Source organism: Equus przewalskii, chromosome 12 (genome assembly GCF_037783145.1).
Source record: "Equus przewalskii isolate Varuska chromosome 12, EquPr2, whole genome shotgun sequence".
NCBI classification, from domain to species: domain Eukaryota; kingdom Metazoa; phylum Chordata; class Mammalia; order Perissodactyla; family Equidae; genus Equus; species Equus przewalskii.
In genome coordinates, this window is record NC_091842.1 from 7018948 (window position 1) to 7043866 (window position 24919).

Sequence of the window (24919 nt, forward strand, 5' to 3'; positions counted from 1 at the left end):
CTCCTGATTTATTTCTGACTTCAGATATGACTGTCTGTCATTGAAATGTCTCTCCCTCCTTCCAGCACCGAGTTGATTTTCTTCAGCTGATGATTAACTCTCAGAATTCCAAAGAACTGGACACCCATAAAGGTAACCAAAGAGTCTTCAGAGGGCCAACATGGGAAAGCTCAGAGGGAGCAGATGCTTCTGAAAATGTGCAGGAAGCTTTTCCAGACAAATGAGAATTTAAGCCAAATGGAAGAAAGACGCACTTTCAGATATAAATGGTAGCCAGAGGCACTTTCTAGAAACATGCAGGCACAATTGTTTTCAAAGCTTGAGAGAACCATAACAAGTATTCCACGTCCCAAAGACAATCAGTAGTCTGTTGATCCCCTACATCAGAGCCTCTGGGGATCTTGTTTCCACGTCAATTCTCAGGCCTTATCCAGGCCCACTGAATCAGAACCTCCACCTGGCAATTTGCATCAAGGTTTCATTACAGAAGACAATTACCCCAGTGTTGGTGACTTTAACTTAGAGGATTGTTTAAAGTTGTGTTCACTAGTTTAATCTATTGTAAAGTTTTATTTTTCCCTTTGTATTAGCAAGCAACTTGTGAAGGAGGCCTCTGAGACCGTGTAAACATTCTGTCCCTCTTCAAATGTCTCCTACTACTTTTATCATCCATTGATGGTTCTAGATTGAAGTCATTATTACTATGACAGTTGCCAAATGATGACTTTCCAATTTCATCATTTCTTCTACCTTCATGAGTTGATGTTCCATTGTAAGGAGAGCTTTCCATTCTCTTTCATTTATTTATTTGTTTATATATTTGTATCAATCAGATCTCATATATTACTAATTTACTCTCTTATAGCATTCCTTATTTTGATGCTCAAATTCTCTCAGGTTTGTCAACGGGAAGCCCTTTCAAGTGGATTCCTGTGTCCTTATTTTCTTCTTCTTTTTTTTAATTTTATTTTTTCAATAGACTTATTTAGAGCAGTTTTAGATTCCCAGCAATATTGAGTGGAAGATACAGAGATTTCCAATATACTCCCTTCCCCCAACTATGCACAGTCTCCCTCACTGTCGAAATCCCTACCAGACTGGTACATTTGTCACAATCAATGAACCTGCATTGACAGATTATCACCCAAAGTCCATAGTTTTCTTTAGGGTTCACTCTTGCTGTTGTACTTTGTATGGGTTTGAACAAATGTATAATGTTGTGCATCCACCATTATAATATACAGAGTATTCTGTATCATTTCACATATTATTTTCCGAACACTTCCTTGCTTTGGAAGATATTCTGCGTTTCTCTTCTATTCCCCCAACCAGCCCTGGAATCAACCAATTCCCCAAGGAGCTCTGGTTCTTTGTAATGAGAAATGGTATTTAAAAACTGAAATCTGGGATCTAGGAGTGCCCATTGCTACTAGGGTTTCTTTCCTTCTAGATCCTCTCAGTGGACAAAGCTAAGAACACCAAATATATTTGCACAGAATTGATAAACTTAAATATTTCTATATCGACACCTAACCAGTGGTCTAAACATGCTCTGTATCTCTCTTTCTCTAAAAGGGCTCTGATTTATAATTTACTTCCTTGACACGAATACTCCCACGTAGTTTATTTCAAGTACCAATCATTCGACAACCATCTCACAGAATTCCTGAATATTTAATGTTGCTTCTTGGGGCTGGCCTGGTGGCATTAGTGGTTAATACCACGTGCTCTGCTTCAGTGGCCTGGGGTTTACAGGTTCAGATCCCGGATGTGGACCTATGCACCATTCATCAAGCCGTGCTGTGGCAGCGACCCATATACAAAGTAGAGGTAGATTGGCACAGATGTTAGCTCAGGGACAATCCTCATAAGCAAAAAGAGGAATATCATCAACAGATGTTAGCTCAGGGCCAAACTTCCTCACCCAAAAAAACCCCCCCAAAAAAATTGTTTCTGAAGAGCAGGGCTAATCTGAGTCTAGCACACCACTATTAATGTATCCATGTCTATGTCTATGTCTATGTCTATGTCTATCTATCTATCTATCTAACTGCATGGTCCAATACAACTTTCTGTGATGAAGGTAATATTCGGTATCTGCCCTGTTCAATGCAGTAAGCACTAGACACATGTGGCTATTGAATACTTGGGATGTGGCCACTGAATCGTATATTGTATTTAAATTTAAGTGATTAAAATTTAAATTTAAATAGCCACATGTGGCTACCATATTGTTCATCACAGCTCTAAACTTTGAGTATCATGAGGTTCATGCTAACCAGGGGGGAGCACTTGGCAGTTGAATTTACCTACAGCAGCATCAGAGAAATCATCATTGGGAAGTCAGAACTCTGTAGATCTTTCTTAAACTTGTTTTCTAGTGTTTTAGTTGTGAATCTTATGGTTGGAGCAGGTAGTAACCATGTTTATTTCAGCACTCTAAGTATCTATATGTTCTAATCTACTCCCAAGCAAATAGATTAGAGTATGACCATGCTTAGTTTCTTCTAGGAGAAATTCAAAATGGAGGCTAACTTATAAACACAAGGGTTCTTTGCTGACCCTGCAGGAGGGCAAAGAAAGGCTGCATGTGCTGAGGAAGATGATATTCAGGCGATGATCAAACAAGCATTGCTGTTCCACTCACTGGAACCTATTTTTCTACATTTCATGCTGGCCAATGCCCTCTACTGACATATTCTTTTTTCTGCTGTTTAGATGCCTCTGATTAGACTAGGGTCAATCACCACTCTTCTGTCATTTTGTGTGTCTCTGTAGTTTCTGTTCATATCTGGGATCTTCCATTTGAAGACTTGTGCCTCAGGTTTTCCATTACCTGATGCCTCTCAATGTGCAATCAATGCTTCTGAGGTTAGGTTGTGCACACAAAGCACATCTCGTGAAATCAGATTTTGATTCGATAGCTCTAGGGTGGGAGTTGAGATCCTGCACTTCTAATGAGCTCCCAGCTGTTGTTGATGCTGCTGGTCCACGGACCATACTTTGAGTAGCAAGAGTTTATGTGTAGTCCAATATTATTCTCTTAAATTCCCTCATATATGTTAGGGAAACGATCCTTTAATTTTCTCTATGATTAAGCCTTATTCTTGTACACTCTCTTAAAAAATTTCCAGCTATATTTTAGTGAGTTATTAAGTTTTTCCTGTGGGTAATGCTATTCCATACTACTTGTAGCTAAAGTTCTTTTCAGACTCTCCAAGGGACATACTGAACACTGTTTATGTTAGACAGAAATGCTATCTCTTAAGTTACCCAGCTGTGTTGCTGGAGATGGGCAGCATAACCAGGAGGCGATGGCCAAGAACAGTGTAGACCTCAGGAGAAACTGAATTAAGACAATCTTTTCCTTTTTCTGTTCTCTCAGATAGACAGCAGAGTGCAAACCACTTTCAGTTAGACTCTGACCTGCTTTTCTCTTTTTTCCCCTATGGTATTGAGAGTTTCCTTTGGATTTATAAACATCTAAACTGTGCTGTGTTATACTGACCTGCTTTACCTAAAATGTCTTTCCTCTCCTTTTAGGTCTGTCTGATCTGGAGCTCGTGGCCCAATCTATTGTCTTTATTTTTGCTGGCTATGAGACCACAAGCACTTCTCTTTCCTTCCTTTTGTATCTTTTGGCCACTCACCCTGATGTCCAGCAGAAGCTGCAGGAGGAGATTGATGCAATTTTCCCGAATAAGGTGAGTGGATGATACCTGGAGAGGGAGGGAGAAGGTGAAGTCTTAGGAAGAATGTCTCCTCACCTCTTCCTAGGAGTTTTGCAAAAAGCATAAGTATCAATTCTTTCACCTATTCTATTTAAGATGGATCTAAAGAGACAAAAAAGGGAGAGACCTAGGCAGTGTATGCTACTCACATAAATATAAGATCTTTGAAAAAGTGCTGATCCAGGCATATCTGTTGTCTTTCACCACATTGTTGCCAAGTGAAATTCACAAAACCTCAGTGGCATCTGACAATACGTTATCTCTGTTGATGTTGGCTGGAGTTACTCTGGGCTGGTTGTGAGCTGGTCTAGGCTTGCCTTGGCTAAGCTGGGTGGGATGACTCAGCTCCTCCCGTCTCTCATGCTCCAGAAAACCAGCCTGGATGTCCACTTCTTAGGGCAATGGCAGAAGGCAACAGCAAGAAGCCCAGTCACATGGGTGCCTTTCAAAACTGTGCTTGCATCACACTTAGCCAACATTCCGTTGGTTCAAAGGAAGCCACAAGGCCAACCCCAGAGTCAGAGACTGAGGGAAAAGTGGATCCCAAATCTCATTTTATCAAAACCTGTTTCTCTCTTCCAAGGCACCTCCCACCTATGATGCCCTGGTACAGATGGACTATCTTGACATGGTGTTGAATGAATCTCTCAGATTATTCCCAGTTGCTGTTAGACTTGAGAGAGTCTGTAAGAAAGATGCAGAAATCAATGGAGTGTTCATTCCCAAAGGGACAGTGGTGATGGTGCCAACCTTTAGTCTTCACCGAGCCTCAGAGTTTTGGCCTGAGCCCGAGGAGTTCCGTCCTGAAAGGTACAGGGCCCCTGGGAAAGGGAACCCACCCTGATTATGGCAGCTTTGAGCATATTCTGACATCTCTTAGTATAGATGAGAAATGTGTGATTGCACAATCATTTATTTGTACCTCTTATTATTTTTGGCTTCTTTTTTTCTTATTACAATAGGGGTCATTGTTGTCAAAATTTTATGAACTGAAGACCAGAAAAAGGAAAATTGTAACTGTCCACATTGCTGATACCTCAAGATAGGCCTCATTAACAATGTGATATATATCCTTATACACATATTTCTATACATATTTACATTTAAAAAATTAGAATGGGGAGCTGGCCCTGTGGTGTAGTGGTTATGTTCGGCGTGCTCTACTTCGGTGACCCAGGTTTACAGGTTTACATCTGGGTGCGAACCTACACCACTCACCAGCCATGCCGTGGTGGCAACCCACCTATAAAGTGGAGGTAGATTGGCACAGATGTTAGATCAGGGCTAATCTTCCTCAGCAAAAAAAAAAAAAAATTAGATTGGTATTACATTTTATTTGGTTTTGAACTGCTTTATTTACCAATAAATTATAAACAACATTCTATGTTACTGTATCCATATATATTATATGTATTTTTGCGTGATTGCATGCATTTGCCATAATTTACTGAACTACTATCTGATTTTGGGAATATTGGCTCATTTTTCCTTTATGTTTTTCTATGATGTTCTCTTCAGCTCTCCTAATTTACCGTCAGCATTCCCACATTCCACTTTTTTAAGATTTTCTACTGTTTCCTCTAGCACTATTGTAAGAGTGCTCATGATGATGTGCAAGGTCCTCATCCCTGATGGTTTAAGCAGCCTCATTCAGGATGAATGTGAACCCATGTCCTCCGGTACTGTCTGTGGCTGCAGTCTTGTCCCAGTTCCCTTCTACTCTCAGTATTCGGTAACCTTTCCAAAGGGTATTCACCTGCTGTCTAGACATCTGAGACATCCTCCTTGGTGGGGTCTTGGGCATGCTCTTCTGGGAATTCAGAGCCAAGGTCTGACTTTGGGCACAGCTTGAACTCTGGGAAGAGCTGATTCTTTCACATTTATTGCATTGGTGAGCAAAATTTGGAATGAACTGTTTAGGACACTAGCAGGGATCTAGACTTTTCTTAGCCCCTGACTTTAACCTCCCTGATGGCAGGGACCTTGTCTTGTTGGCCATGGTGTCCCTAGTGCTGGCATAGCATTTCCACATAGTACTAGTTGAAAGAAGAAGTCAGAGTTGACCAACTCTGTTTCCTGGGCCAGAGAGCCTCTGAGATGCCTCCAAGCTTAGCAGTTCTCCTGTGGTTTCACCAGCATCAAACTAGAGAGTGCTCGCTGTACTTCTCTTTGATTAATTCATTCATCAAACAGAGAGTAAGTGATTTCTGTGTGTCAGGGACTGGGCCAGACAATGAGAAATCCAAATGTTAAAAAAAACCTATCATGAAGGATTTTGATATATACGCGAGTATATGTGTTTTGACGTATACGTAAGTATATTCTATGGACACAAGTCTATGGACTACTTTTAATGTACCTATATGTGTCTACCTCCTGCCCAACAACCATCAGCCTATGTCAGCTGTGTCATCCTCATACCATTACTACCCTTCTCCTGATTCCCGTACTATTTTAAGGCATATCATGTATAGCTATTCCAGGATGTCCTCCAAAATATAAAGACTCTTTAAAAGTAGATAGCCACAATGCCATCATCACTCTCCCGACATCCACAATTTTTCTTCATGTGATCACATATTGAGCAATCATATTGAATAAAGCATAGGTCTAACCTTCAAGGAATTTATAGCTTAGTGGAACAGATAGAAAAGGAAATCAGTGATTATAGCAAAGTAGAGTAGCATCACATGCCCATGTACATTATCTGATGTAAGCTATTCTATGGGAGACACACCCACACACACCACACACACCCACACACGCACAGGAAGACAGAGAGAGACTGAGAGAGAGTAGAGAGAGAGAGATAGAGAGAGAAGGAGAGAGAGAGAAGGGTAGGGAGAGAAGGGAAGAGAAGGGAAAATAACAATTTAAATAATAGGAGGCATTTCCCCTGCTTTTTTCAAAAATTTCGTATCGTTTTCAGTGTATAGGTATTTCAGCTACTTGGTTAAATTTATTCCTTGGTCTTTTATTTTTTGCTGCAATTGTAAATGTAATTGTATTCTTGATCCTCTTTCTGCTAGTTGGTTGTTAGTGTATAGAAATGCAACTGATTTTTGTATGTTGATTTTGTGCTCTGCAACTTTGGTGTATTCATTGATTATTCCTAATAGTTTTGGGGTGGATTCTTTGGGTTTTATATATATAGAATCATGTGATCTGCAAATAGTGAGAGTTTTACTTCTTTGTCTCCAATTTGGATCCCTTTTGTTTCTTTGCTCTGGCTAAAACTTCCAGTACTATGTTGAATAAGAGTGGTGAGAGCGGGTATCCTTGTCTTGTTCCTGCTCTCTGAGGAACAGCTTTCAAGTTTTCATCATTGATTATGTTGTTGGCTGTGCGTTTGTCATGTATGGGCTTTATTATGTTGAGGTCGTTTCCTTCTATACCCATTTTATTGACAGTTTTTTAAATTATAAATGAATGTTGGACCTTGTCAAATGCTTTCTCTGCATATATTGAGATGATCTTGTGACTGTTCTTCTTCATTTTGTTAATGTGATGTATGACATTGATTGATTTGTGGATGTTAAGCCATCCCTGCATCCCTGGAATAAATCCCACTTGATCATGGTGTATGATCCTCTTAATGTATTGTATTCAATTTGCTAATATTTTGTTGGGGAATTTTGCATCTATGTTCATCAATGATATTGGCCTGTAATTTTCTTTTTTTGTGTGTTGTCCTTGTGTGGTTTTAGTATCAGGGTAATGTTGCCCTTGTAAAATGAGTTAGGAAGCATCCTGTCCTCTTCACTTCACAGCGTCTGAGAGGATAGGTATTAAATGTTCTTTGAATGTTGGTAGAGAACATTCAGAGACAGAGAAGCTGTGTGGTCCTGGACTTTTGTTACTTTGAAGTTTTTGATTTCTGTTTCAATCTCTTCACTTGTAATTGGTCTATTCAGATTCTCTGTTTCTTCTTGATTCGGTTTTGGAATGTTGTGTGATGCTTAGAATTTGTTCATTTCTTCCAGGTTATCTGACTTATAGGCCTATAGCTTTTCATAGTGTTCTCTTATAATCCCTTGTATTTCTGTGGCGTCTGTAGTAATTTCTCCTCTTTCATTTCTTATTTTATTTATTTGTATCTTGTATCTTTTTTTTTAGTGAGTCCTGGTAAGGGTTTGTCAATTTTGTTTATCTTTTCAAAGAATGAGCTCTTACTTTCATTGGAGCTTTCTATTGTTTTTGATCTCTATTTATTTCTGCTCTAATTTTTATTATTTCCTTCCTTCTACTGACTTTAGGCTTTGCTTGTTCTTTTTCTAGTTCTTTTAGATGTATTGTAAGCTTGTTTATTTGAGATTTTTCTTGTTTCTCAGGTAGGCCTGTATTGCTGTAAACTTCCCTCTCTACCACTTTTACTGCATCCCTTAATTTTTGGTATGTTGTGTTTTAATTTTCCTTTGTCTCCAGAAATTTCTTGATTTCTCCTTTGATTTCGTCATTGATCCAGTAGTTGTTCACTAGCGTGTTGCTTATTCTCCATATGTTTGTGACTTTCTCAGCTTTTTTCTGGCAGTTGATTTCCAGTTTCATAGCGGTGTGGTTGGTAAAGATGCTTGATATGATTTCAATCTTCTTAAATTTACTGAGGCTTGCTTTGTTTCCCAACATATAGTCTACCTTTGAGAAAGTTCCATGTGCACTTCCATATCTTCCACTGTTTTTGATGGAATGTTCTTTATATATCCATTAAGTCCATCTGGTCTAGTGTTTCATTTAAGGCCACTGTTTCCTTCTTGACTTTACAGGAACTGTCCGTTGATGTAAGTGTGGTATTAAAGTCCCCTACTAATATTGTGTCGCTGTCAATTTCTCCCTTTAGGTCTGTTAATAATTGCTTTATATACTTTGGTGTTACTATCTGAGGTTTATCTATATTAATAAATGTTGTATCTTTTTCATGGTTTCTTCCATCTATCATTATATAATGACCATCTTAGTCTCTAGTTATCTTTTTTGGCTTGAAGTCTATTTTGTCTGATATTAGTATGGCAACACCCACAGTTTTTGGTTGTCATTTCCTTGGGGTATCATCTTTCATCCCTTCACTCTGAGCTTATGTTTATCTTTAGAGCTGAGATGTGTTTTCTGGAGGAAGCATATTGTTGGGTCTCAGGTTTTAATCCATCCGGCCACTCTGTGTCTTTTGATTGGTGAATTCAATCCATTTACATTTAGAGTGATTATTATATATGAGGGCTTCATACTGCCATTTTATCTTTTGTTTTCTGCTTGTTCTATATTTCCATTGTTTCTTTTTCTTGTATTTCTGTCTTCCATTTCAGTTTGGTGGTTTTCTGTGATGTTTTCCTCAGTTTTGTCTTGATTTATGATCTGTGACTGTGCTCTGATTTTTTGTTTCATAGTTATCATGAAGTTTGTATAAAGGATCTCAGAGATCAGGTAGTCCTTTTTCTGATAGCCTCTTATCTCCAATAGCCTATGCTTGTTCTATCCTTTCTCTCTTTCCCATGTACCTTATTGTTGTTATTAATTATTCCATTTTTTGTGTTGTGAGTTTGTGACCAAATTGAAGTATGTATAGTTATTTTTGATGCTTTCTTTCCCTTTAGCCTTCATGTTATAATTAAGTGTTTACTAACCTATTCTGATAGAGATTTTAAATTTTCTGATTCTGTCTATTTATCACCTTGCTCAAAACTTTGTAAAGCTTTGCTTTGTTGTTTCATGTAGGAGGGATCCTTTCAACATTTCTTGTAAGGCAGATCTCGTGGCGATATACTCCCTCAGCTTCTGGTTGTTTGTGAAAACTTTTATTTCTTCGTCACATCTGAAGGATAATTTCCCTGGATATAGTATTCTTGGCTGTTAGTTTTTGTCTTTCAGTATGTTGAGTATATTATTCCACTCTCTCCTGCCCTGTAGGGATTCTGCTGATAAGTGCACTGAAAATCTAATGGGAGTTCCTTTGTGAGTTGTGTTCTTCTCTCTTGCTGCCTTTAATATTTTTCCTTTGTTATTGACTTTCGACAGTTTTAATATTACATGCCTTGGAGAAGGTCTTTGTGGATTGATGCAATTAAGAGTTATGTTGGCTTCAAGGACTTGCATGTCCAGTTCCTTTTCCAGGTTTGGGACGTTCTCAGGTATTTCCTGCAGCTGATGGAGCTGGTGTTGGTGGTGCCACCAGTGGGGGCTGAATCACTGGTTGTGCTGTGGTTCCTGATGCTTCTGGTCACAGGTCCGCTGTACACCCATAGGTGGAGAGCAGGGGCTGAGCCAGGAGAGGTTGTTTTTTCTGCTTCTTCATGCAGCCTCTGGTCTCTGGTGCTAGTTGGTGTGTTTTGAAAACTCAGGTCAAGCTAGGCCACTCCTGCCAGGAAAATCTGAGTTTTTTATACTATCCCTACCTTGGGAAGACCTGGCCACTGCCAGGAGAGGGGGAGGGGACATACATGCTGGATCCCCTGGAAGACAGGAAGGGACACACTGATTTTGCTCCGACCACATCTGCTTGCAGTTGTGCGAGGCATGATGCACACTTCCTCTCCTCCCGCTGTGCCAGCTCTTTCTGCTCTTCTCAGAGTTGCATGAGCAGTGGTGCCTGCTGTTTATGCTCCACTCGCAGTCATGCTAGCCATGGTATCTGCTATTTCTTCTCCACTTGCAGTGACTGTTTGCAGGTGCATGTGCTGGCATAAGGATCCACACCCTGGATTGCTGCTGCCAGGCGAGGGAGAGGTGTCTGTTCCCCTAGTTCCACTGCCTCCGAGGATTGCAGTCCACCTCCCTTCAGATGTACAGATGTATGGATGTCTTATGCACCTTGTTTTGCTGTGTAGGGAATCCCCTGTTGATGAATGGATGCTTGATCGGTTGTAACTTAGAGGAGAGAGACAGAGGAACAGCTCTCTCCACTATGATGCTGATGTCAGTCTCCTACCTCTTGTGATTTTTATGTTTCAATAACTTGTTTGTATCTACTATTGTGGAACCAGATTCAGTAAGAAGAACAAGGACAACATAAATCCTTGTATATACATGCCTTTTGGAAACGGACCCCGAAATTGCATCGGCATGAGGTTTGCTATGGTGAATATGAAACTTGCTCTTGTCAGAGTGCTGCAGAACTTCTCCTTCAAACCTTGTAAAGAAACACAGGTCAGACAGTTAACATTCTGCATAAATAATGTCTTATTGGGAGTTTTTTTTTTTTTTTTTTACTTGGGGTCGGGTCTTTCTCTCTTTATAGGAAAGAATGTGTTCTATTCAAAGAATAATTTACTACTGTCCAGAGAATCTGTTTGGAGCCATCTGTGACTTTAGGGCCCTTCAACTCTGGACTGCTAAGTCTGTGGTGTTAAAAGACCCAACTATAAAGGTCATCTAGAGTCAATTCAATTAGCATGACAGGAAGATGTGCAGGCCTTTGAACTAGAGCAAAGTTTTAAACTCTCTTTCAAGTCCACTGGAAGGAAGGGGAAGTGTTGTGAATAGCCATGAAATACAGAAATTACCACATCACGACTTTTGAATGATACTCTTCTCCACCAGACCTTAAAGAAGATTTGCGAGAACAGTTCTCAACCACTCTCAATATAATGAAATCAATGGGGAGCTTTAAAAAATGCTGATGCCTAGGTCATCTCAGAAATTCTAAAATAGCTCATGAGAGTGGGGCTTAAAAGCACCCCTGTTGTATCTCATGTGTAGCCAAAGTTGAGAATCGTTGATTTAAAGCTTCTCTGCCAGATGTGAAGGACTCCCACAACCAGGGTCATCCTGGGTATTTGACCTCACCTTACAGGAACCCTGCTCCAGTCAAGCTTGGCTCCTTTTACATCCTCATAATAACTTGATGAATATTCGTCCTGCTTTCCTCCACATTCTGTTCCCATCCTTCAAGTCAAATTTCATCCCCCAAACCCCTCCATGGAGCCTTCCCCATATAGTCTAGGAGCCCATTTTCTCCTCTGCTCTGTTATGAGTTTCTGCAGGCTGGTATCATTGGTCAGACCACCTAAGCTAATAGTTTGTCATTAAACCATCCTGTTTGGTTCTCTATGTTTTCTTTGTACGTAAGAATGTCTTTAACTCTAGCTGGTGCCTTGAAGTCATCCACTAAATGCTTAAGGAGTCATTTGAGTTGATTTCGAGCTCTTGGACACAAATTTTGAACTATTTTAACTATAAAAATGTAAATGACATTTGTGTATGTGCATGTTGTATGTGTGTGTGTCTGTCTGCAAGGGAAATATATGTATGTCATGTTAAATTATAAAATAACAAGGTTTTATATTTATAGAAAGATCTGGAATCTCTCCTCTGGAGAACATAAAGAATGGTTGCCATTGATTCAAGTCCCTATAATAAGGATTATTTCTAGGACTCGTGCATTTAATAGTTAAGTCCTCCCCTTAAATAAGTTCTCTTCAGGGGAGAGGTGGATAGAGATGGTTTCCATCTTAGTTTTCACTTTAGGGAAATTGTGTGGCAGTCCTGTAAGTGTGTACAAACAGGGGACTCAGTCCTGAGAGAAAGTCAGCCTCTGACACACCTGGGGTGGGCAGACACTCCCTATAAGCTCCCAGTCATCCACAGACTGGTGCTTCTCACCCTCCATGACAATTTGCTTGCCCTTCAGTCAACTGAGTCCCAAAGATGACTCTGCTGCTGGCTCAACCACCACTGAAGGAATGACTGGGTGAGAATGAAGCTAAAACTATCAGTCAAAACACTGTAGGTGAGAAGTTCACCATTTGCACTACACGTGGGATCCAAGAGATGTTAGAAAACAGGCATAATGCTTCACAAAGACCCCTTCCCATCATGAAACTGGATGAGTTCCACTGGGAGTGATGACTGGACTCTTTAGAAGTTGAGGATGGTTCATACAATTAAAATGTCTCATACTCATTCAGGAGTACTTTGCAAGTTCCAACATACAGAAAATTAATTCTATATGTCTTTTCACAATAGTTTGCCATAATCCCTAAGAATCTGGTTTACATTTTAATAGTTCATTCATTTTACTTAAAATTTATGTCAAAAATGAAGAGAAGCCAACATGATTTTGTCTCTGACCTGCTCCAAAATGGTGCTGCATGGATATTTTGTTGAATGAATGGATGGATGAAAGCTTTACTGTCCAGTCTCATGCAGCTTATAGACTAAATATAAAGAGTCAAAGATATGTGATGTTAAAAGTAGTTTATATGTTTTAAAAGTATTATTGTCCTTAATGTATCTCATCTACTTTGCTTCTGTTGTTGGGAGAGTTTGTCAGTCAGTTAACACATGGTTGTTTAACTTTTGCAGATTCCCCTGAAATTAGGCAATCAAGGACTTCTTCAACCGCAAAAACCCATTGTTCTAAAGGTTGAGTCCAGAGATGGGACCGTCAATGGAGCCTGACTCTCCCTAAGGACCTCCATTTTGTTATTCAGGGAAACTTTATTCCAGAACCCCAGAGACATCAATTTCTTTTGTGAATAAAACCCAGAATGAAGATGGGCTTAGCCTACTGCACTTGAAGGATGCCTAGGGATTCTTACATCCATTGCACTTTCTTAGTGTCTGTGTAGAGTATTATAGGTTGTGTAATAAAAAGGAGGGGACTAAGTAAGCACCAGAAATGTGGACTCAGCTTATCTGGTTCTCACAGGATGGTCTCCATCCACCCCCACTTAGTACCATCTACTCTTCCTGAGCACTGATCAAGAATAAAGTTTCTCAACAATTTTATTAGCAAACTTTAATGAAAACAAGAATTATTGTGCTGATTGTCATAGTGACATTTATATCACATGTTAATTTTGAATCTTCTATGAAGTATTATATACTGAGCAAGTCAATAAACATCTCTTTGCTAAAGTGTTATCTGTTGCCTTTGTGCACATTAGGGGGAATCAACAGAACTGAATCAATGAGAGGCAGTGAGTAAATGTTTTTGACAATCACAATCACCAGTTGGGTGGGCCTTTTCCAGAACTCTCCTTTGATACATTAATATAGATGAGAGTTAATCCACTGTGACTTTGCCTGTTCCTTAGAAAGTATATTCATAGTTTAATCTCCCTTTTTGGGGGCACACATTTTTTGTAACACTCAACTAGGGCACTTATTACATTGTTTTGATTTAATTTTTGCATCTCATCTCCCCTGACATCTCTGAATGGCAGGAATCATGTTTGCTTCTAACACTTTTTACTCCATCCAAAACTAAATGATTGGTTGGTCAATTGATTGGACAGAAAGGCCACTAGTTTTCATCACTTTCAGTTGGTATCAGAAGCTGCACAGGTTCTTCCTTTTCCTTTTTTGCCCCTCCCTTCCCCTTCCTTCCTTTTCTCTTCCTGGATAATTCAGTCCTAAAGCCAGTAGGTAGGGAACAGCAAGGTTGGCAGCCACACAGTGGGGGCCAGGGGCAGAAACAGGAGTCACAGTGGCTCCAAGTCAGAGCAGAGTAGGGTGAAGGGTGTGTAGAGGGAGGGGCAGGCTGGCATGGGTGTGGGAGACAAGCAGGGTGACTCGGGGGTCCACGCAGAGCAGTGGGCTGGTGAGAGCAGCCTGAGCCTAGATAGGGTGTAGAGAACCCAAGTATGGTGAGGAGGGCATCCATGAGTGGAAAGGGGTGGAGTGGGGATTGACCACGTAAAGGGGGGATTGATCAAATAAGTAAATATATTAAGGATGATGGAAGCCAGGTTTCCCATTGTTGGGGAAGGGAATCACTGAGTTGGAAAGGGAGAGAACCTTTCCAAATGGAACCCTGAGGAGCCAGAGATGGAAACTTAATATATCAGTGTAAATTCATGTTTTCTGTATAGTATATGGTTGATAGACAGGAAGGTGTATGTGTGTGTGTGTGTGTGTGTATGTGTGTGTACGTGTGTTTGTTTCGATATAAAAACATATCACTCCTGCTTGTCTCCACTAATAGTACTTAGAAAGAGTGACACCCTAATAGCAATCACACACCTCGTGCCCAGGTATTGGCTTATAGATACTATTTTTTGCTAAAAGGAACCAAGGCTCCTTAGAGAAATGGCTGATTTCAGGGCTGGGACTGGGAAAGTACAGGATGAGCCTGAAAGATTTTGTGGTGCTAGGAGGGAAGAGGATGCTAAAGTGTGATGGTGACATGTCAACAGGGCCCAGAAGCCAACCTGAAGGGCTTCCACTGACCAATTCAGAGACAATTTGAGCATCATAATAGAGAAAGATGGTCAGAGATTATGACCCACTGTATAAAGGGAAAACATTAATACATACAATATGTATAAATAAATGAATAAATTGCAATTTGATGAACATAATTACACAGTTTCAAAGTGCTGCTGCTCAAAATACCCATTAATTATAATGGCAAAGTGTAGCTTCACGGTGAAGACTGGGAGACACCCCCTTAATCAAATGATGAAAGACAGCATCATCAGGAACAGGGGGAGTTGATTGAGTGTCACCTGATGGGTTTGCAGAGAGAACTTATTGTCACCTCTGTGACAGTCCTGCCAAGGAGGGAAGCCTGAAAGAAATCCTGAAATAGTCAGACAAACCCAAACTGAGGAATATTCTAGTCCTCCTCATCTGTGACTGGTTTATAACCTTCAAAAGAGTCAAGGTCATGAAAGCCAAAGACTGAGGCAGGGTTCCAGACTGAAGGAGACTAAAGGGAGGTGACATTTAAACACAGCACATGGTTTGGGTCCTTCTGCTATGAAGGACATTGTTGGGACAACTGGGGGGATTCAATGGGGAGTTAGGGTTAGATGGCAGTAACGTAGCAGCATTAACTCCCTGACTTTGATGGTCGTATTGGGGTAATGTAGGAGAATGTCCTTTTCATAGGAAATACAGGGGGTTATAAAGTATTGGGTTGGCAATTTACTCTGAGATGGTTCAGGAAAATAGTTCCTTGAACAGTCTCTTCTGTAAGTTTATGATTGTTTGTGGGGTAAGAACCACAGAGGCACCTTTTCACTTATCCAGCTTTCCTACCCTCTCACCGTAGTCTTACTTGTATTATTTTAATATGATGAGGCAACACCTCGTGGTGATTGAGAGATGGGGGCTCTGAAGCTGGATCTCCTGAGTTGTGAATCCCAGCTCAGTCCAGGGCTGAGTCTGGACCAACCAATGGCTTTGGGCAAATGCTTAAACTCCCAGCTGAAGTGGCTTTAGTTTGGCCAAGGGTGATTCTATAGAGAATGGGGCAGCTATGAGCTAGTAACAGCCCATACTCCCAGCACCTGGGGATAGGTGTGCAGCCCAGGGAAAGGGACCTGGCACCTTCCTACACTACATACATTTACAAGTGCAACCTGGAACACGTTGCTTAATACCTTCCTACCTTCGTACTTAGTGCCTCAGGGTCCCCATTGTGAAATAGGGGAATAACACACTACCTACCTCAAGTGACAATGGAATCAGATGATGTGTGTGGAGTATTTAGGACACAGACCACGGGGCAGGAAGTGAGCACTTAATACATGTCAGCTATTATTTTCATAGACATATTATCCTCCATCCTCAGGGAGTTGAAGTTTGGGCTCCAGTATGATCCACTCCAGCTTCGTCTTCCGTTTTAGAAAATAATTGCTTACATCTTTCTCGGAGGTTTAAGTATGCAGTCATTGGTGTCACAACTAATGCTGTTCAATAATTTCCCTAAGAACAACATAAACATCCCCATTTTAGGAGTGCCTTTGTCATAGCAACTAAGTGTAGGCAACTTTGTGGGGGATGCGTTGAAGTCGGTCAAGGGAAATGCTCTCACTGCATTCATGTGGGCCCTTTCCTCCCCTCCCTTAGAATTGCTTTTCTGGTCCCAGAGTTCTGACAAGTCTCTCTAGTCATGTCCAGGCTGTGTGGTGTCCCAGATACATGAAAAGCTAGGATGAGACAGATTTATCCCTTCAGGGCTCAAAGACAGGCAGGACCAGGGAATTGTTGAGTCAGTGCTGGTTTCTTCAGGGATTCACTTCATCTTCTCTGAGGGACTAGCTGAGAACTTCTGCAGAGTGAGCGATGATCCGTTGATCTCGTAGGCCCTCATTTGGGTGTCTGAACTTCTACCTTCACTTCTTTAGGCCAAGAATTGTCCTCTTCACGGAGTATGGTTTGAAGATGCAAAATGTCCTTATAAGTGTCATAGTGTGAGTCTGTATATCATTCTATATCATCTACTTATCTATATATCTGTCCATAACTCTCAATCATGTATCTATATTTTCCTCTTTACCTACCATTTATCTATATCGATCTATCTCTCTCTTATCCATTTCTGCATCTATATCTATCTACCTACTTATCTATCATCTATCTACATTTATTTATCTATACATATCTATCTATCTATCATCATCATCTTTGTATCTAGCTAGAAAGGCAGAAGTGACTTTGGAGACCCAGGCATTCCAGCCCCCAGCTGTTTGAGTCTTTCCAACCCAGACACGTGAGGAGAGCCTTTGTGATGACCCAGATCCAGCCTGCCTGCAGCCACATGAGAGACCCCAAGCAAGAGCTGCCATGTGAGTCCAGTCAACGCCAGATTCATGTGCAAAATAAAGGATCATCATTGTCCTGTCTTTCAGGTAGTAAATTATGCCACAATAGATAATTTGAACATCCTTTCTTCACTTAAGGTAGAGTAAGATGTATAGGACCCAGAAGAGAGATGAGAACTGAGGGAAATTGGATGAAGCAATGAACCTTTAAGTTACTGTGAATCACTGGAAGCAGCAGTGGGGTAGCAGGTCAGCTCAGAGGAAGGTCTGCCAAGGTCTAAGTGAGGTGACAGTAGGAGTCACATGGAGAAAAGGGAAAGGGATGGTACTGACTTTATTGAGTACTTATCATGTGCAGCGTCTTCTCAACACCAAGCCTTCGTGTTCCCACAATACCTTTCAGTAGGGAACTCTGTGGCTGTAGGCTGTCCAAAGCACCCCGAATGATTCTTTCCTCCCGCCATTCACAACCTTGTGTGCTCTCCTTCCACATGAATTGGCCTGACCTCTGAATATCCTCTGAAGCCACTAGGATATTGTGGAGATGATAATGTTTGACTTCTGAGGCTGAGTCATAAGAGATGTAGATGCTCCACCTTGTTCCCTCTTGATCATTCACTCTGAGGGAAGCCAGCTGCCGTAATGTGAGGACACTCAAGTAGCCACATGGCAAGGAACTGAGACCTCCTGCCACAATTAGTCCTGACTTTCCAGGCTCATGACTGAGCTACATTTGAAATCGATTATTTAGCCCAGTCCAGCTTTCAAATGATGGCAGTCCCTGCCAACAGCTTGGCTGCAATCTCATGAGAGACTCTGAGCTGGAACCACTCACTGAAGTCACTGCTGAATTCCTTACCCAGAGAATCGGGGATAAAAAATTGTTAAGTGACTAAGTTTTAGAGTAATTTGTGACAGGGCAAACTGTAACTAATACAGAGATAGAGGAGCTGAGACATCATCTTGGATGGCTGCAGCAGAGAACTCTGAAGACTGTCCAGGGACAAGACTGTCAGCTGAAATTTCTGGGCAAGTGAGGGACTTAGTTTTAGTGGTGATGTCTCTGTGTGTGTGTGTGTGTGTGTGTGTTTACAGGGGTATGAAGACAACTGCGAAGGGTGTGGTCCCAGCAGTTGTCCTGAAGGGAGGTTGAAGATACTGCTGCCAATAGAGTGTAGCAGTTGAGAAGACAGCTCTCCCTGGATTCATTAACCAGTTCTGCCACTTGCAAGCTGGGAGAACTAGTTATTTAACATTGCTGAGCCTCAGTTTCCTCTTCTTTGAAGGAGTGATGATAACAGCACCTATTTCATGGGGCGGTAGGGAGGATTAAGAAAGTTAATACAATTGAGACTCTGAGAATGATGCCAGGCACGTGGTGAACCCCCAACAGTGCTGGCCATTGTTGTTCAGATTCATACCCCTGAGCTGCAGAAACGATGGAAGCAGCTCTGTTTGTCACAGATCAATTTGCTGGAGAGTCTGTTTGCTAAATGACTCAGTCACTAGATTTCTGAGGATACTTTCTGAGGTTTCAGTTCTTGCCCCACCCCTGACCTTTGTGATGCTGCACTGTGAGGTGAAGAAGTGGGTTTTCCCATAAACACACTTTACTATTGTCACTCTGGACTTATGTCCTGCCCTGACTTCTGCCCCACCCCCTCCATTGTCCCTTTCTTGGGTCCACCTGCTGCTGCCATTCTATGGGCACATTGATGCATTGGTGGGCTTTCCCTCAAACCCACATTACTATATTGTCTATTTTTGTGGGCTTATGTCTCTCTCCGGCAGAGAAATGGCAGTGACAGAATATCTAGGTCTTAATATCTTATGGTTTATATGAATTGACTTATTTTGAATTGACTTCAAGTGAAGAGCCATAAGCAGTCATTCGGCTTACAGCCAGCTGCTGCAAGTGTCCATGGTCCCATGGCCCTAGCCACACTTGCCCAAAACTGGACACTCCCTATACCAGTGACTTGCAAGTGGCTAACGTCATTGCACCCATGACACTCATGTTATGCCATGAAAACTGGTACTAATGATTAATTAATTGTCCTACTTCCAGAGTGATGTGACCTCTGCACTCCCCATCTTACTAAAATTTGAAAGTACTTGTATAAAGTGGAGACAATTCCTTCATTGAAGTATTCATTCAAAATCACCATCCAGCTATAGCACGCTTGGGCCCCAGGGATATAGAAATGGACAATTAAAGTTCCTACCCAGGAGGATCTCATAAATTAATTAGAGAGACAGAAACATAATTACCGTATGATCAGTGTAGTCCTAGACACCCTCTGCCTTGGCCCACAAGGGAAGGAGGAGGGATCTGTATTAATTTGCTGGGGCTGCCATAGCAAAGTATGACAGACTGAGTGGCTTAAAGAACGGAAATATATTCTCTCACAATTCTAGAGGCTAGGATTCAAAGATCTAGGTGTCACTAGGGTTCATTCCTTCTGAGGCCTCTCTGATTGGCTTACATATGGCTGTCTTCTTCCTGGTCTTCACACGGTCTTCCTTCTGTACATGTCTGTGTCCTAATCTCCTCTTCTTATAAGAACTGCAATAAATTGGACTAGGACCCACCCATATGACCCCATGTAATCTTAATTAGCTCTTTAAAGATCCTATTTCAAGTACAGTCATATTCTGAGGTGCTGGAGGTTAGGACTTCAATGTATAAACCTGGAGGGGCCACAATTTAGCCTATGATAGGATCTGAAGAGAGAGCCTGTGGGTCTGCAGGTGGCTGTCACAGGAAAGCTAAGGGGACTGGAAGCAGTGCATGTGCACTCTCTGCAAGACAGGGTGGAGGGTGGGGCTGGCACCTGGGTGCCAGTGAGAAGGGCCCAGGTCAGCAGGGGTGACTCTCAGCTCTGATAGAATCAGGAACACAGCGTGAATACTCGAGGACCTTCTGCAGAACCAGGGCAGGGAGCAGGTTTCACCTGCAAGGCCCAGGTCAGGGGAGGGTCTCAGCCCACTTTCCCATTCCCGTAAGTTATACCCCCAAACATCCTGACCTCATCCTAAGAAGACCAGGGAAAGAAGGGGGTGGATCAGAGAGACCAAACTCAGAAAAGTTTGTAACCCAAGTGAGACCAAGAAGTTGTTTTCTGTTAACAAGAAATTCTCCCTCCCTAATCCCACCCATGGTCTCATGGGGATGATCATCTCAGTTATGAGAAGTTAAAAAGCTCCATTTCCTTTGAGCCTCTCTATGCAGTTTCAAAAGCACTATGTCTCTCATTTCTGCAGTTGGTATCATAACAAGGTTGATTGATGAACGTAGATGTAATGAAAGAAGCGGAGAGTTGGAAGGAGTCTCAGTGTTTGAGTACAAGGCTTTAATCTGACAGATTTCTCACTTAACCCTCCAAGAGTTCACTGAAGAACCTGAGGCACAGAGAGGTTAATGACTTGCCCAAGGTGAGAGAGCAGGAAAAGGTGGAGCCACCACACCTATCGCTTTAATCCTTATGCTGTGCTGTTTCCAAATAAGCTCGTTAGTCTCACTGCTGGGATGGTGCCCAGCAGGTCCCCAAAGTGCAGGGGTGGCTTTGAGGCCAATGTTGGCCCCAGTGGTGTCCTCTCAGGGCCTAGAATGCTGGAGAGCACATAGTAGGAGTTCAGTGAAAACATCTCATGGCTGTTTGTGAAACGTGTATTGGAAATGCCAAGTGGACTCCCACTGGCACCACTCATCCTTATGGCCTTTGTAGATTTCCCAACACCTGCCATCAGGAGGTTCATCTGAACTACAAACACCCCTGGCAAGTCAGCAGGAAGTTTCTTTTCCAGTCTTCTGTTTTGATCGACGGATATTTCTGAGCACCACTGTGGATCAGGTACGAGATGTTCCCAGTTTCGTGGGGAAACATCAGACCCGTGAACACACCCATTCATTATGGCAGGAAGTCAACTCTGGTGCTTTTGGTGCACGGAGAAGGAGCACTTGTCTCCAGAGGGCGTTGGGAGCAGGTGACATCTGATCTGGTGCTTTAAAAAATTTATTTTTAGTAGTAAAGTTTATGGATATACATGCTTGATAAAGTCACACAGTCCTACAATGTTCATAACAACACTAGTGGTGGCTTGCCCTCCCTGATGTCTACTCTGATTTTTCCCTCCGGGGTCCACTTTCAACCTGTTTAGTAGTTTTTTTCTAGTGTTTATCATCATGTTATTAAGTGACATGTGTTTACTACTGGTTCTTGATTGCTCTGGAAGAGGAGAGGTTAGGTTTCCTATATCCTCCTAGCCTCAGACCCACTTCCTTCCTTCCCAAACAGGGTTAAGAATTGGACTCCCATTCGGGGTTTGAATCAATATGACCTAAGTACTTATTGTTCACAGTTGAGCCAGGCACTCTTCTATGTTTCCATTGCTGTTCTTGACAACTTTGTATTTTCCTTGGAATCAATAGTTCCTTTTTGTAATTTGATGAGTTTTCTCTGTCCCTATTATCCATATTCTGCAAGAAGTGTAGCTCTGCTCTGTGAGTTTGAGCCCTTGCGATGCTCTCTCATTGTGTCAGTCTAGGCTGCTTGCTCCTGGCAGCTTCTGCAGAGCTGTGGTTTTGGGCATTTCCCTCCCCTCTCTCCTGCCCTGGATTGCCTGGTCCCGCATCCGATGCCTTCTCTTTGTTGGTTTTCTCCCTTGTTTTGGTAGAGGGCACTTTCTTGTAACTTTCTAGGAAAGATGTGCAAGAGTAAATCTTTTTTGAAAGAACTTGCATGTCTGAATAATTCTGTATTCTACCCTCAGGCTTGATTGATAGTTTAGACGTAGAATTCTAGGTGGCATAGAATTTTTTCTCTGAATTTGAAGCCATAGAGTCTTGCTTTTACTATTGTTGTTGAGAAGTTGAATGCCCTTCAGATTTCTGATCCTTTGTAGGTGACCTCTTTCTTGCTCCCCTACCCTCCTTGGAAGCTTTTGGGATCTTCATTTTGTTCCTGGTGTTCTGAAAGTTCATGGCCTTGTGCCTTGGTGGATCTGCTTTCATCCATTATTCTAGGCCAGGGTTATCCAATCAGGGTTTCTCCAGTGATGCAAATGCTCTATGTCTGTGTTGTCCAATATGGTAGCCTCCATCGCACGAGGCTATTGAGGACCTGAATTGTGGCTGGTGTGACCAAGAAATCGTGTTTCTCATTTTATCTGATTTTAATAAATTTGTACTTAAATTTAGCCACATTTGTCTAGGGGGCTCCTCTGTTTGACAATGCAGTGTATGGGCCTTCGGTTATGGGAAATTTTCTTGAATTATTTCTTTCATTTTTTCTTTTCTCTATTCTGAAAACCCTATTTGTCAGATGAGGGAACTCCTGGAATGATTCTCCAATTTTCTTATTTTTCTCTCGCATTTTCGTCTATTCTCTTTTGGAGTCAAATGCTTAACTATATCTTTGTACCTTTCTACAGAGTGTTACATCTTCTGTTATATATTTTTATTCCCAAGAGTTCCTTTTTGCTCTCCATTCTGATTTCACGTGAATTCAGCTCTCAGGCTGCTGTAACAGTTTTCGAAGCTCCCTTCTTCCTCCCACATTCATTCATGTCCTTTGAACGTGTTTCTCTGTTTTTTGGGTGTTTTTGACATGCCATTGAATGTTGGCTGGACCTTGCCTGGCAGCTTGTATTTGAGAGTGCATGGGATTTGTGGATGGTGAGCTTCCAGGTAGAACCATCGGGCTGGAGACTGCCTAATATCAGGATCTATAGATCCTTTGGGCTGTGCAGCTTCCCAAGGAAGAATTCTCTGGTTTTCTGCCCAGGAGGTGGACATCTGGCCTCCTGGCCAGGTGGCTGAGGGTGATGGAAATCTCATGGTTCCTTCAAGTTTCCGTTAAGCATCCCATCCTCCTTTCTGCCAGTGTCTCCAAGTTCAGTGAGTGTTCAGTTCAATAAGTGCAGAGAATAGTCCTTCACTCTTCTGCAGGATTGATGAGTTGGTCGTAGCAAGGTACCACTAACTGTTGTCTTAAAACAACAGAAATTGATTCTCTCACTGTTCTGGAGTCTAGGATCCCAAGAGTAAAGCGTTGGCAGGGTGAGTTCCTACTGGAGACTCTGAGCGAGAATCTGCTCCATGCCTCTTCCAAGCATCTGGTGGTTGCCAGCAATCCTTGGTGTTCCTTGACTTGTGGCAGTGTCAGTTCAATCTCGGCACTGAGCTTCACACAGCTGCCTTCCCTCTTGGTGTCTCTGTGTGTCTTCTTATAAGGACATCAGTCATTGAATTAGGGCTCCCTCAACTCCAGTTTGACCATATCTTAACTAGTCACATCTGAAAAGACCCTGTTTCCAAATAGGGCCACATACTGAGGTTGCCGGTGGACATGACTTGGTGGAGAATTATATTCAACCAAGTACAGGAGGGAATCTGGAAGTCTAACACTTTCTCATACAGACTTTAAACAGTTTTCTGTTTTCAGCCTCCCTCTCACCTTCCAATTTCAAACATACCTGGTTAATTCAGTTTCTGAGTGTTTCTGGGCTCCAACAGCCTGGTTCTGGTTGCTGCTGGTCTCCCCAGTGCTGTGAGCCTCAGTTTCAACCTTCTCTGCTTTGAGAATTGAGAGATATTTCATGGAAGACATACAGTGGTCACAGGCATAGACTCTAGGTCCAGACCACCTGGGTTTACATCGTGGCTCTGTGGTTGTGTGACCTTTCCCGAGTGACTTAACCTCTCTGTTCCTGTAGAAAGGGGGAGATAATAAGATGATAAAACTTACTGCATACAGTTATTCTGAGGACTAAGGAGAGCACTTAGAAATTTGTCTGGAATGAAGAGCTTCTGATGACTCTTGGCTATGTCTACTTGCATGTTTAAAGGTTTGGTGGCTCTCATCTCCTCTCTGGTTGTCTTTGTCCCCATTGACTTATGTGTTTTAAGAAAGTCCCTTAGTGCATTTTTACTGAGACCGCAGGAGGGTTTAGAAGTAAATGCACGTGTTCTATCCACTATGTTTAAGTTTCTGAAGGACTCTGAAAGATGAGGAGGTATTTGGGAGTGAATAGGCAGGCAGAGCACCCTTAGCAAAGGTGTGGAGCATGGGGTATGCAGGGACCTGCAAAGACTCCAGTTTGAGACACTATGGGGTCTGAGCAGGGGCTCTAGGAACCCAGCTGGGCTGTGATCTCTCACCGGACAAAGCACAGCAGCACTTGACCATGGGAGGGGTCTAACCTGGGAGCACCTGAGTAGATGTGCAAAGGTCCCCTCTGAAAGGAGATCAGCCAGGAGGCTGTGGTTATTGTCTAGGTCAGAGATGATGAGGTTCTGACTGGGGCATGGGGAGTGGGGAGTCAACTAAAGTGTATTTTGTCTGATATGAGTATAGCCACCCTTGCTCCCCTTTGGTTTTCCTTTACATGGAACATTTTTTTCTAGCCTTTCAATTTTAAAATCTGTGTGTCATTAGATCTAAAGTGAATCTCTTGCAGACACAACATAGTTGCATTCTATTTGTTTTACTTGATCTCACAATCTATGTCTTTTGCTTGGGTCATTTAGTTCATCTATATTTACCTTTATAGTAATTACTGTTAGGCAAGGACTTGCTCTTGCCATTTTGATGTCTTCTGCACGTCTTACCACTGTTGGCCCCTCAGTTCCTCCCTTACTACCTTCCTTTGAGTTTGGTGGACGTGTTGTAGTGACATAGTTTCATTCCCTTCTCATATCTT

General features: G+C 41.9%; 1 protein-coding gene across 8 annotated transcripts in view; it reads left to right on the forward strand.

The window, feature by feature from the left end:
• LOC103542550 (cytochrome P450 3A12-like) overlaps nucleotides 1-13580 on the forward strand; it is a 32912-nt gene extending 19332 nt beyond the window's left edge. For all 8 annotated transcript variants that reach the window (XM_070567603.1, XM_070567604.1, XM_070567602.1 and 5 more), the window contains 5 exons: nucleotides 66-132; nucleotides 3544-3704; nucleotides 4315-4541; nucleotides 10706-10868; nucleotides 13026-13580. In XM_070567603.1, the coding sequence (XP_070423704.1) occupies nucleotides 66-132; nucleotides 3544-3704; nucleotides 4315-4541; nucleotides 10706-10868; nucleotides 13026-13121 (714 nt within the window). In that variant the 3' untranslated portion in view covers nucleotides 13122-13580. The remainder of the gene's footprint in view (nucleotides 1-65; nucleotides 133-3543; nucleotides 3705-4314; nucleotides 4542-10705; nucleotides 10869-13025) is intronic.
• The last annotated feature ends 11339 nt before the right edge of the window (nucleotides 13581-24919 follow it).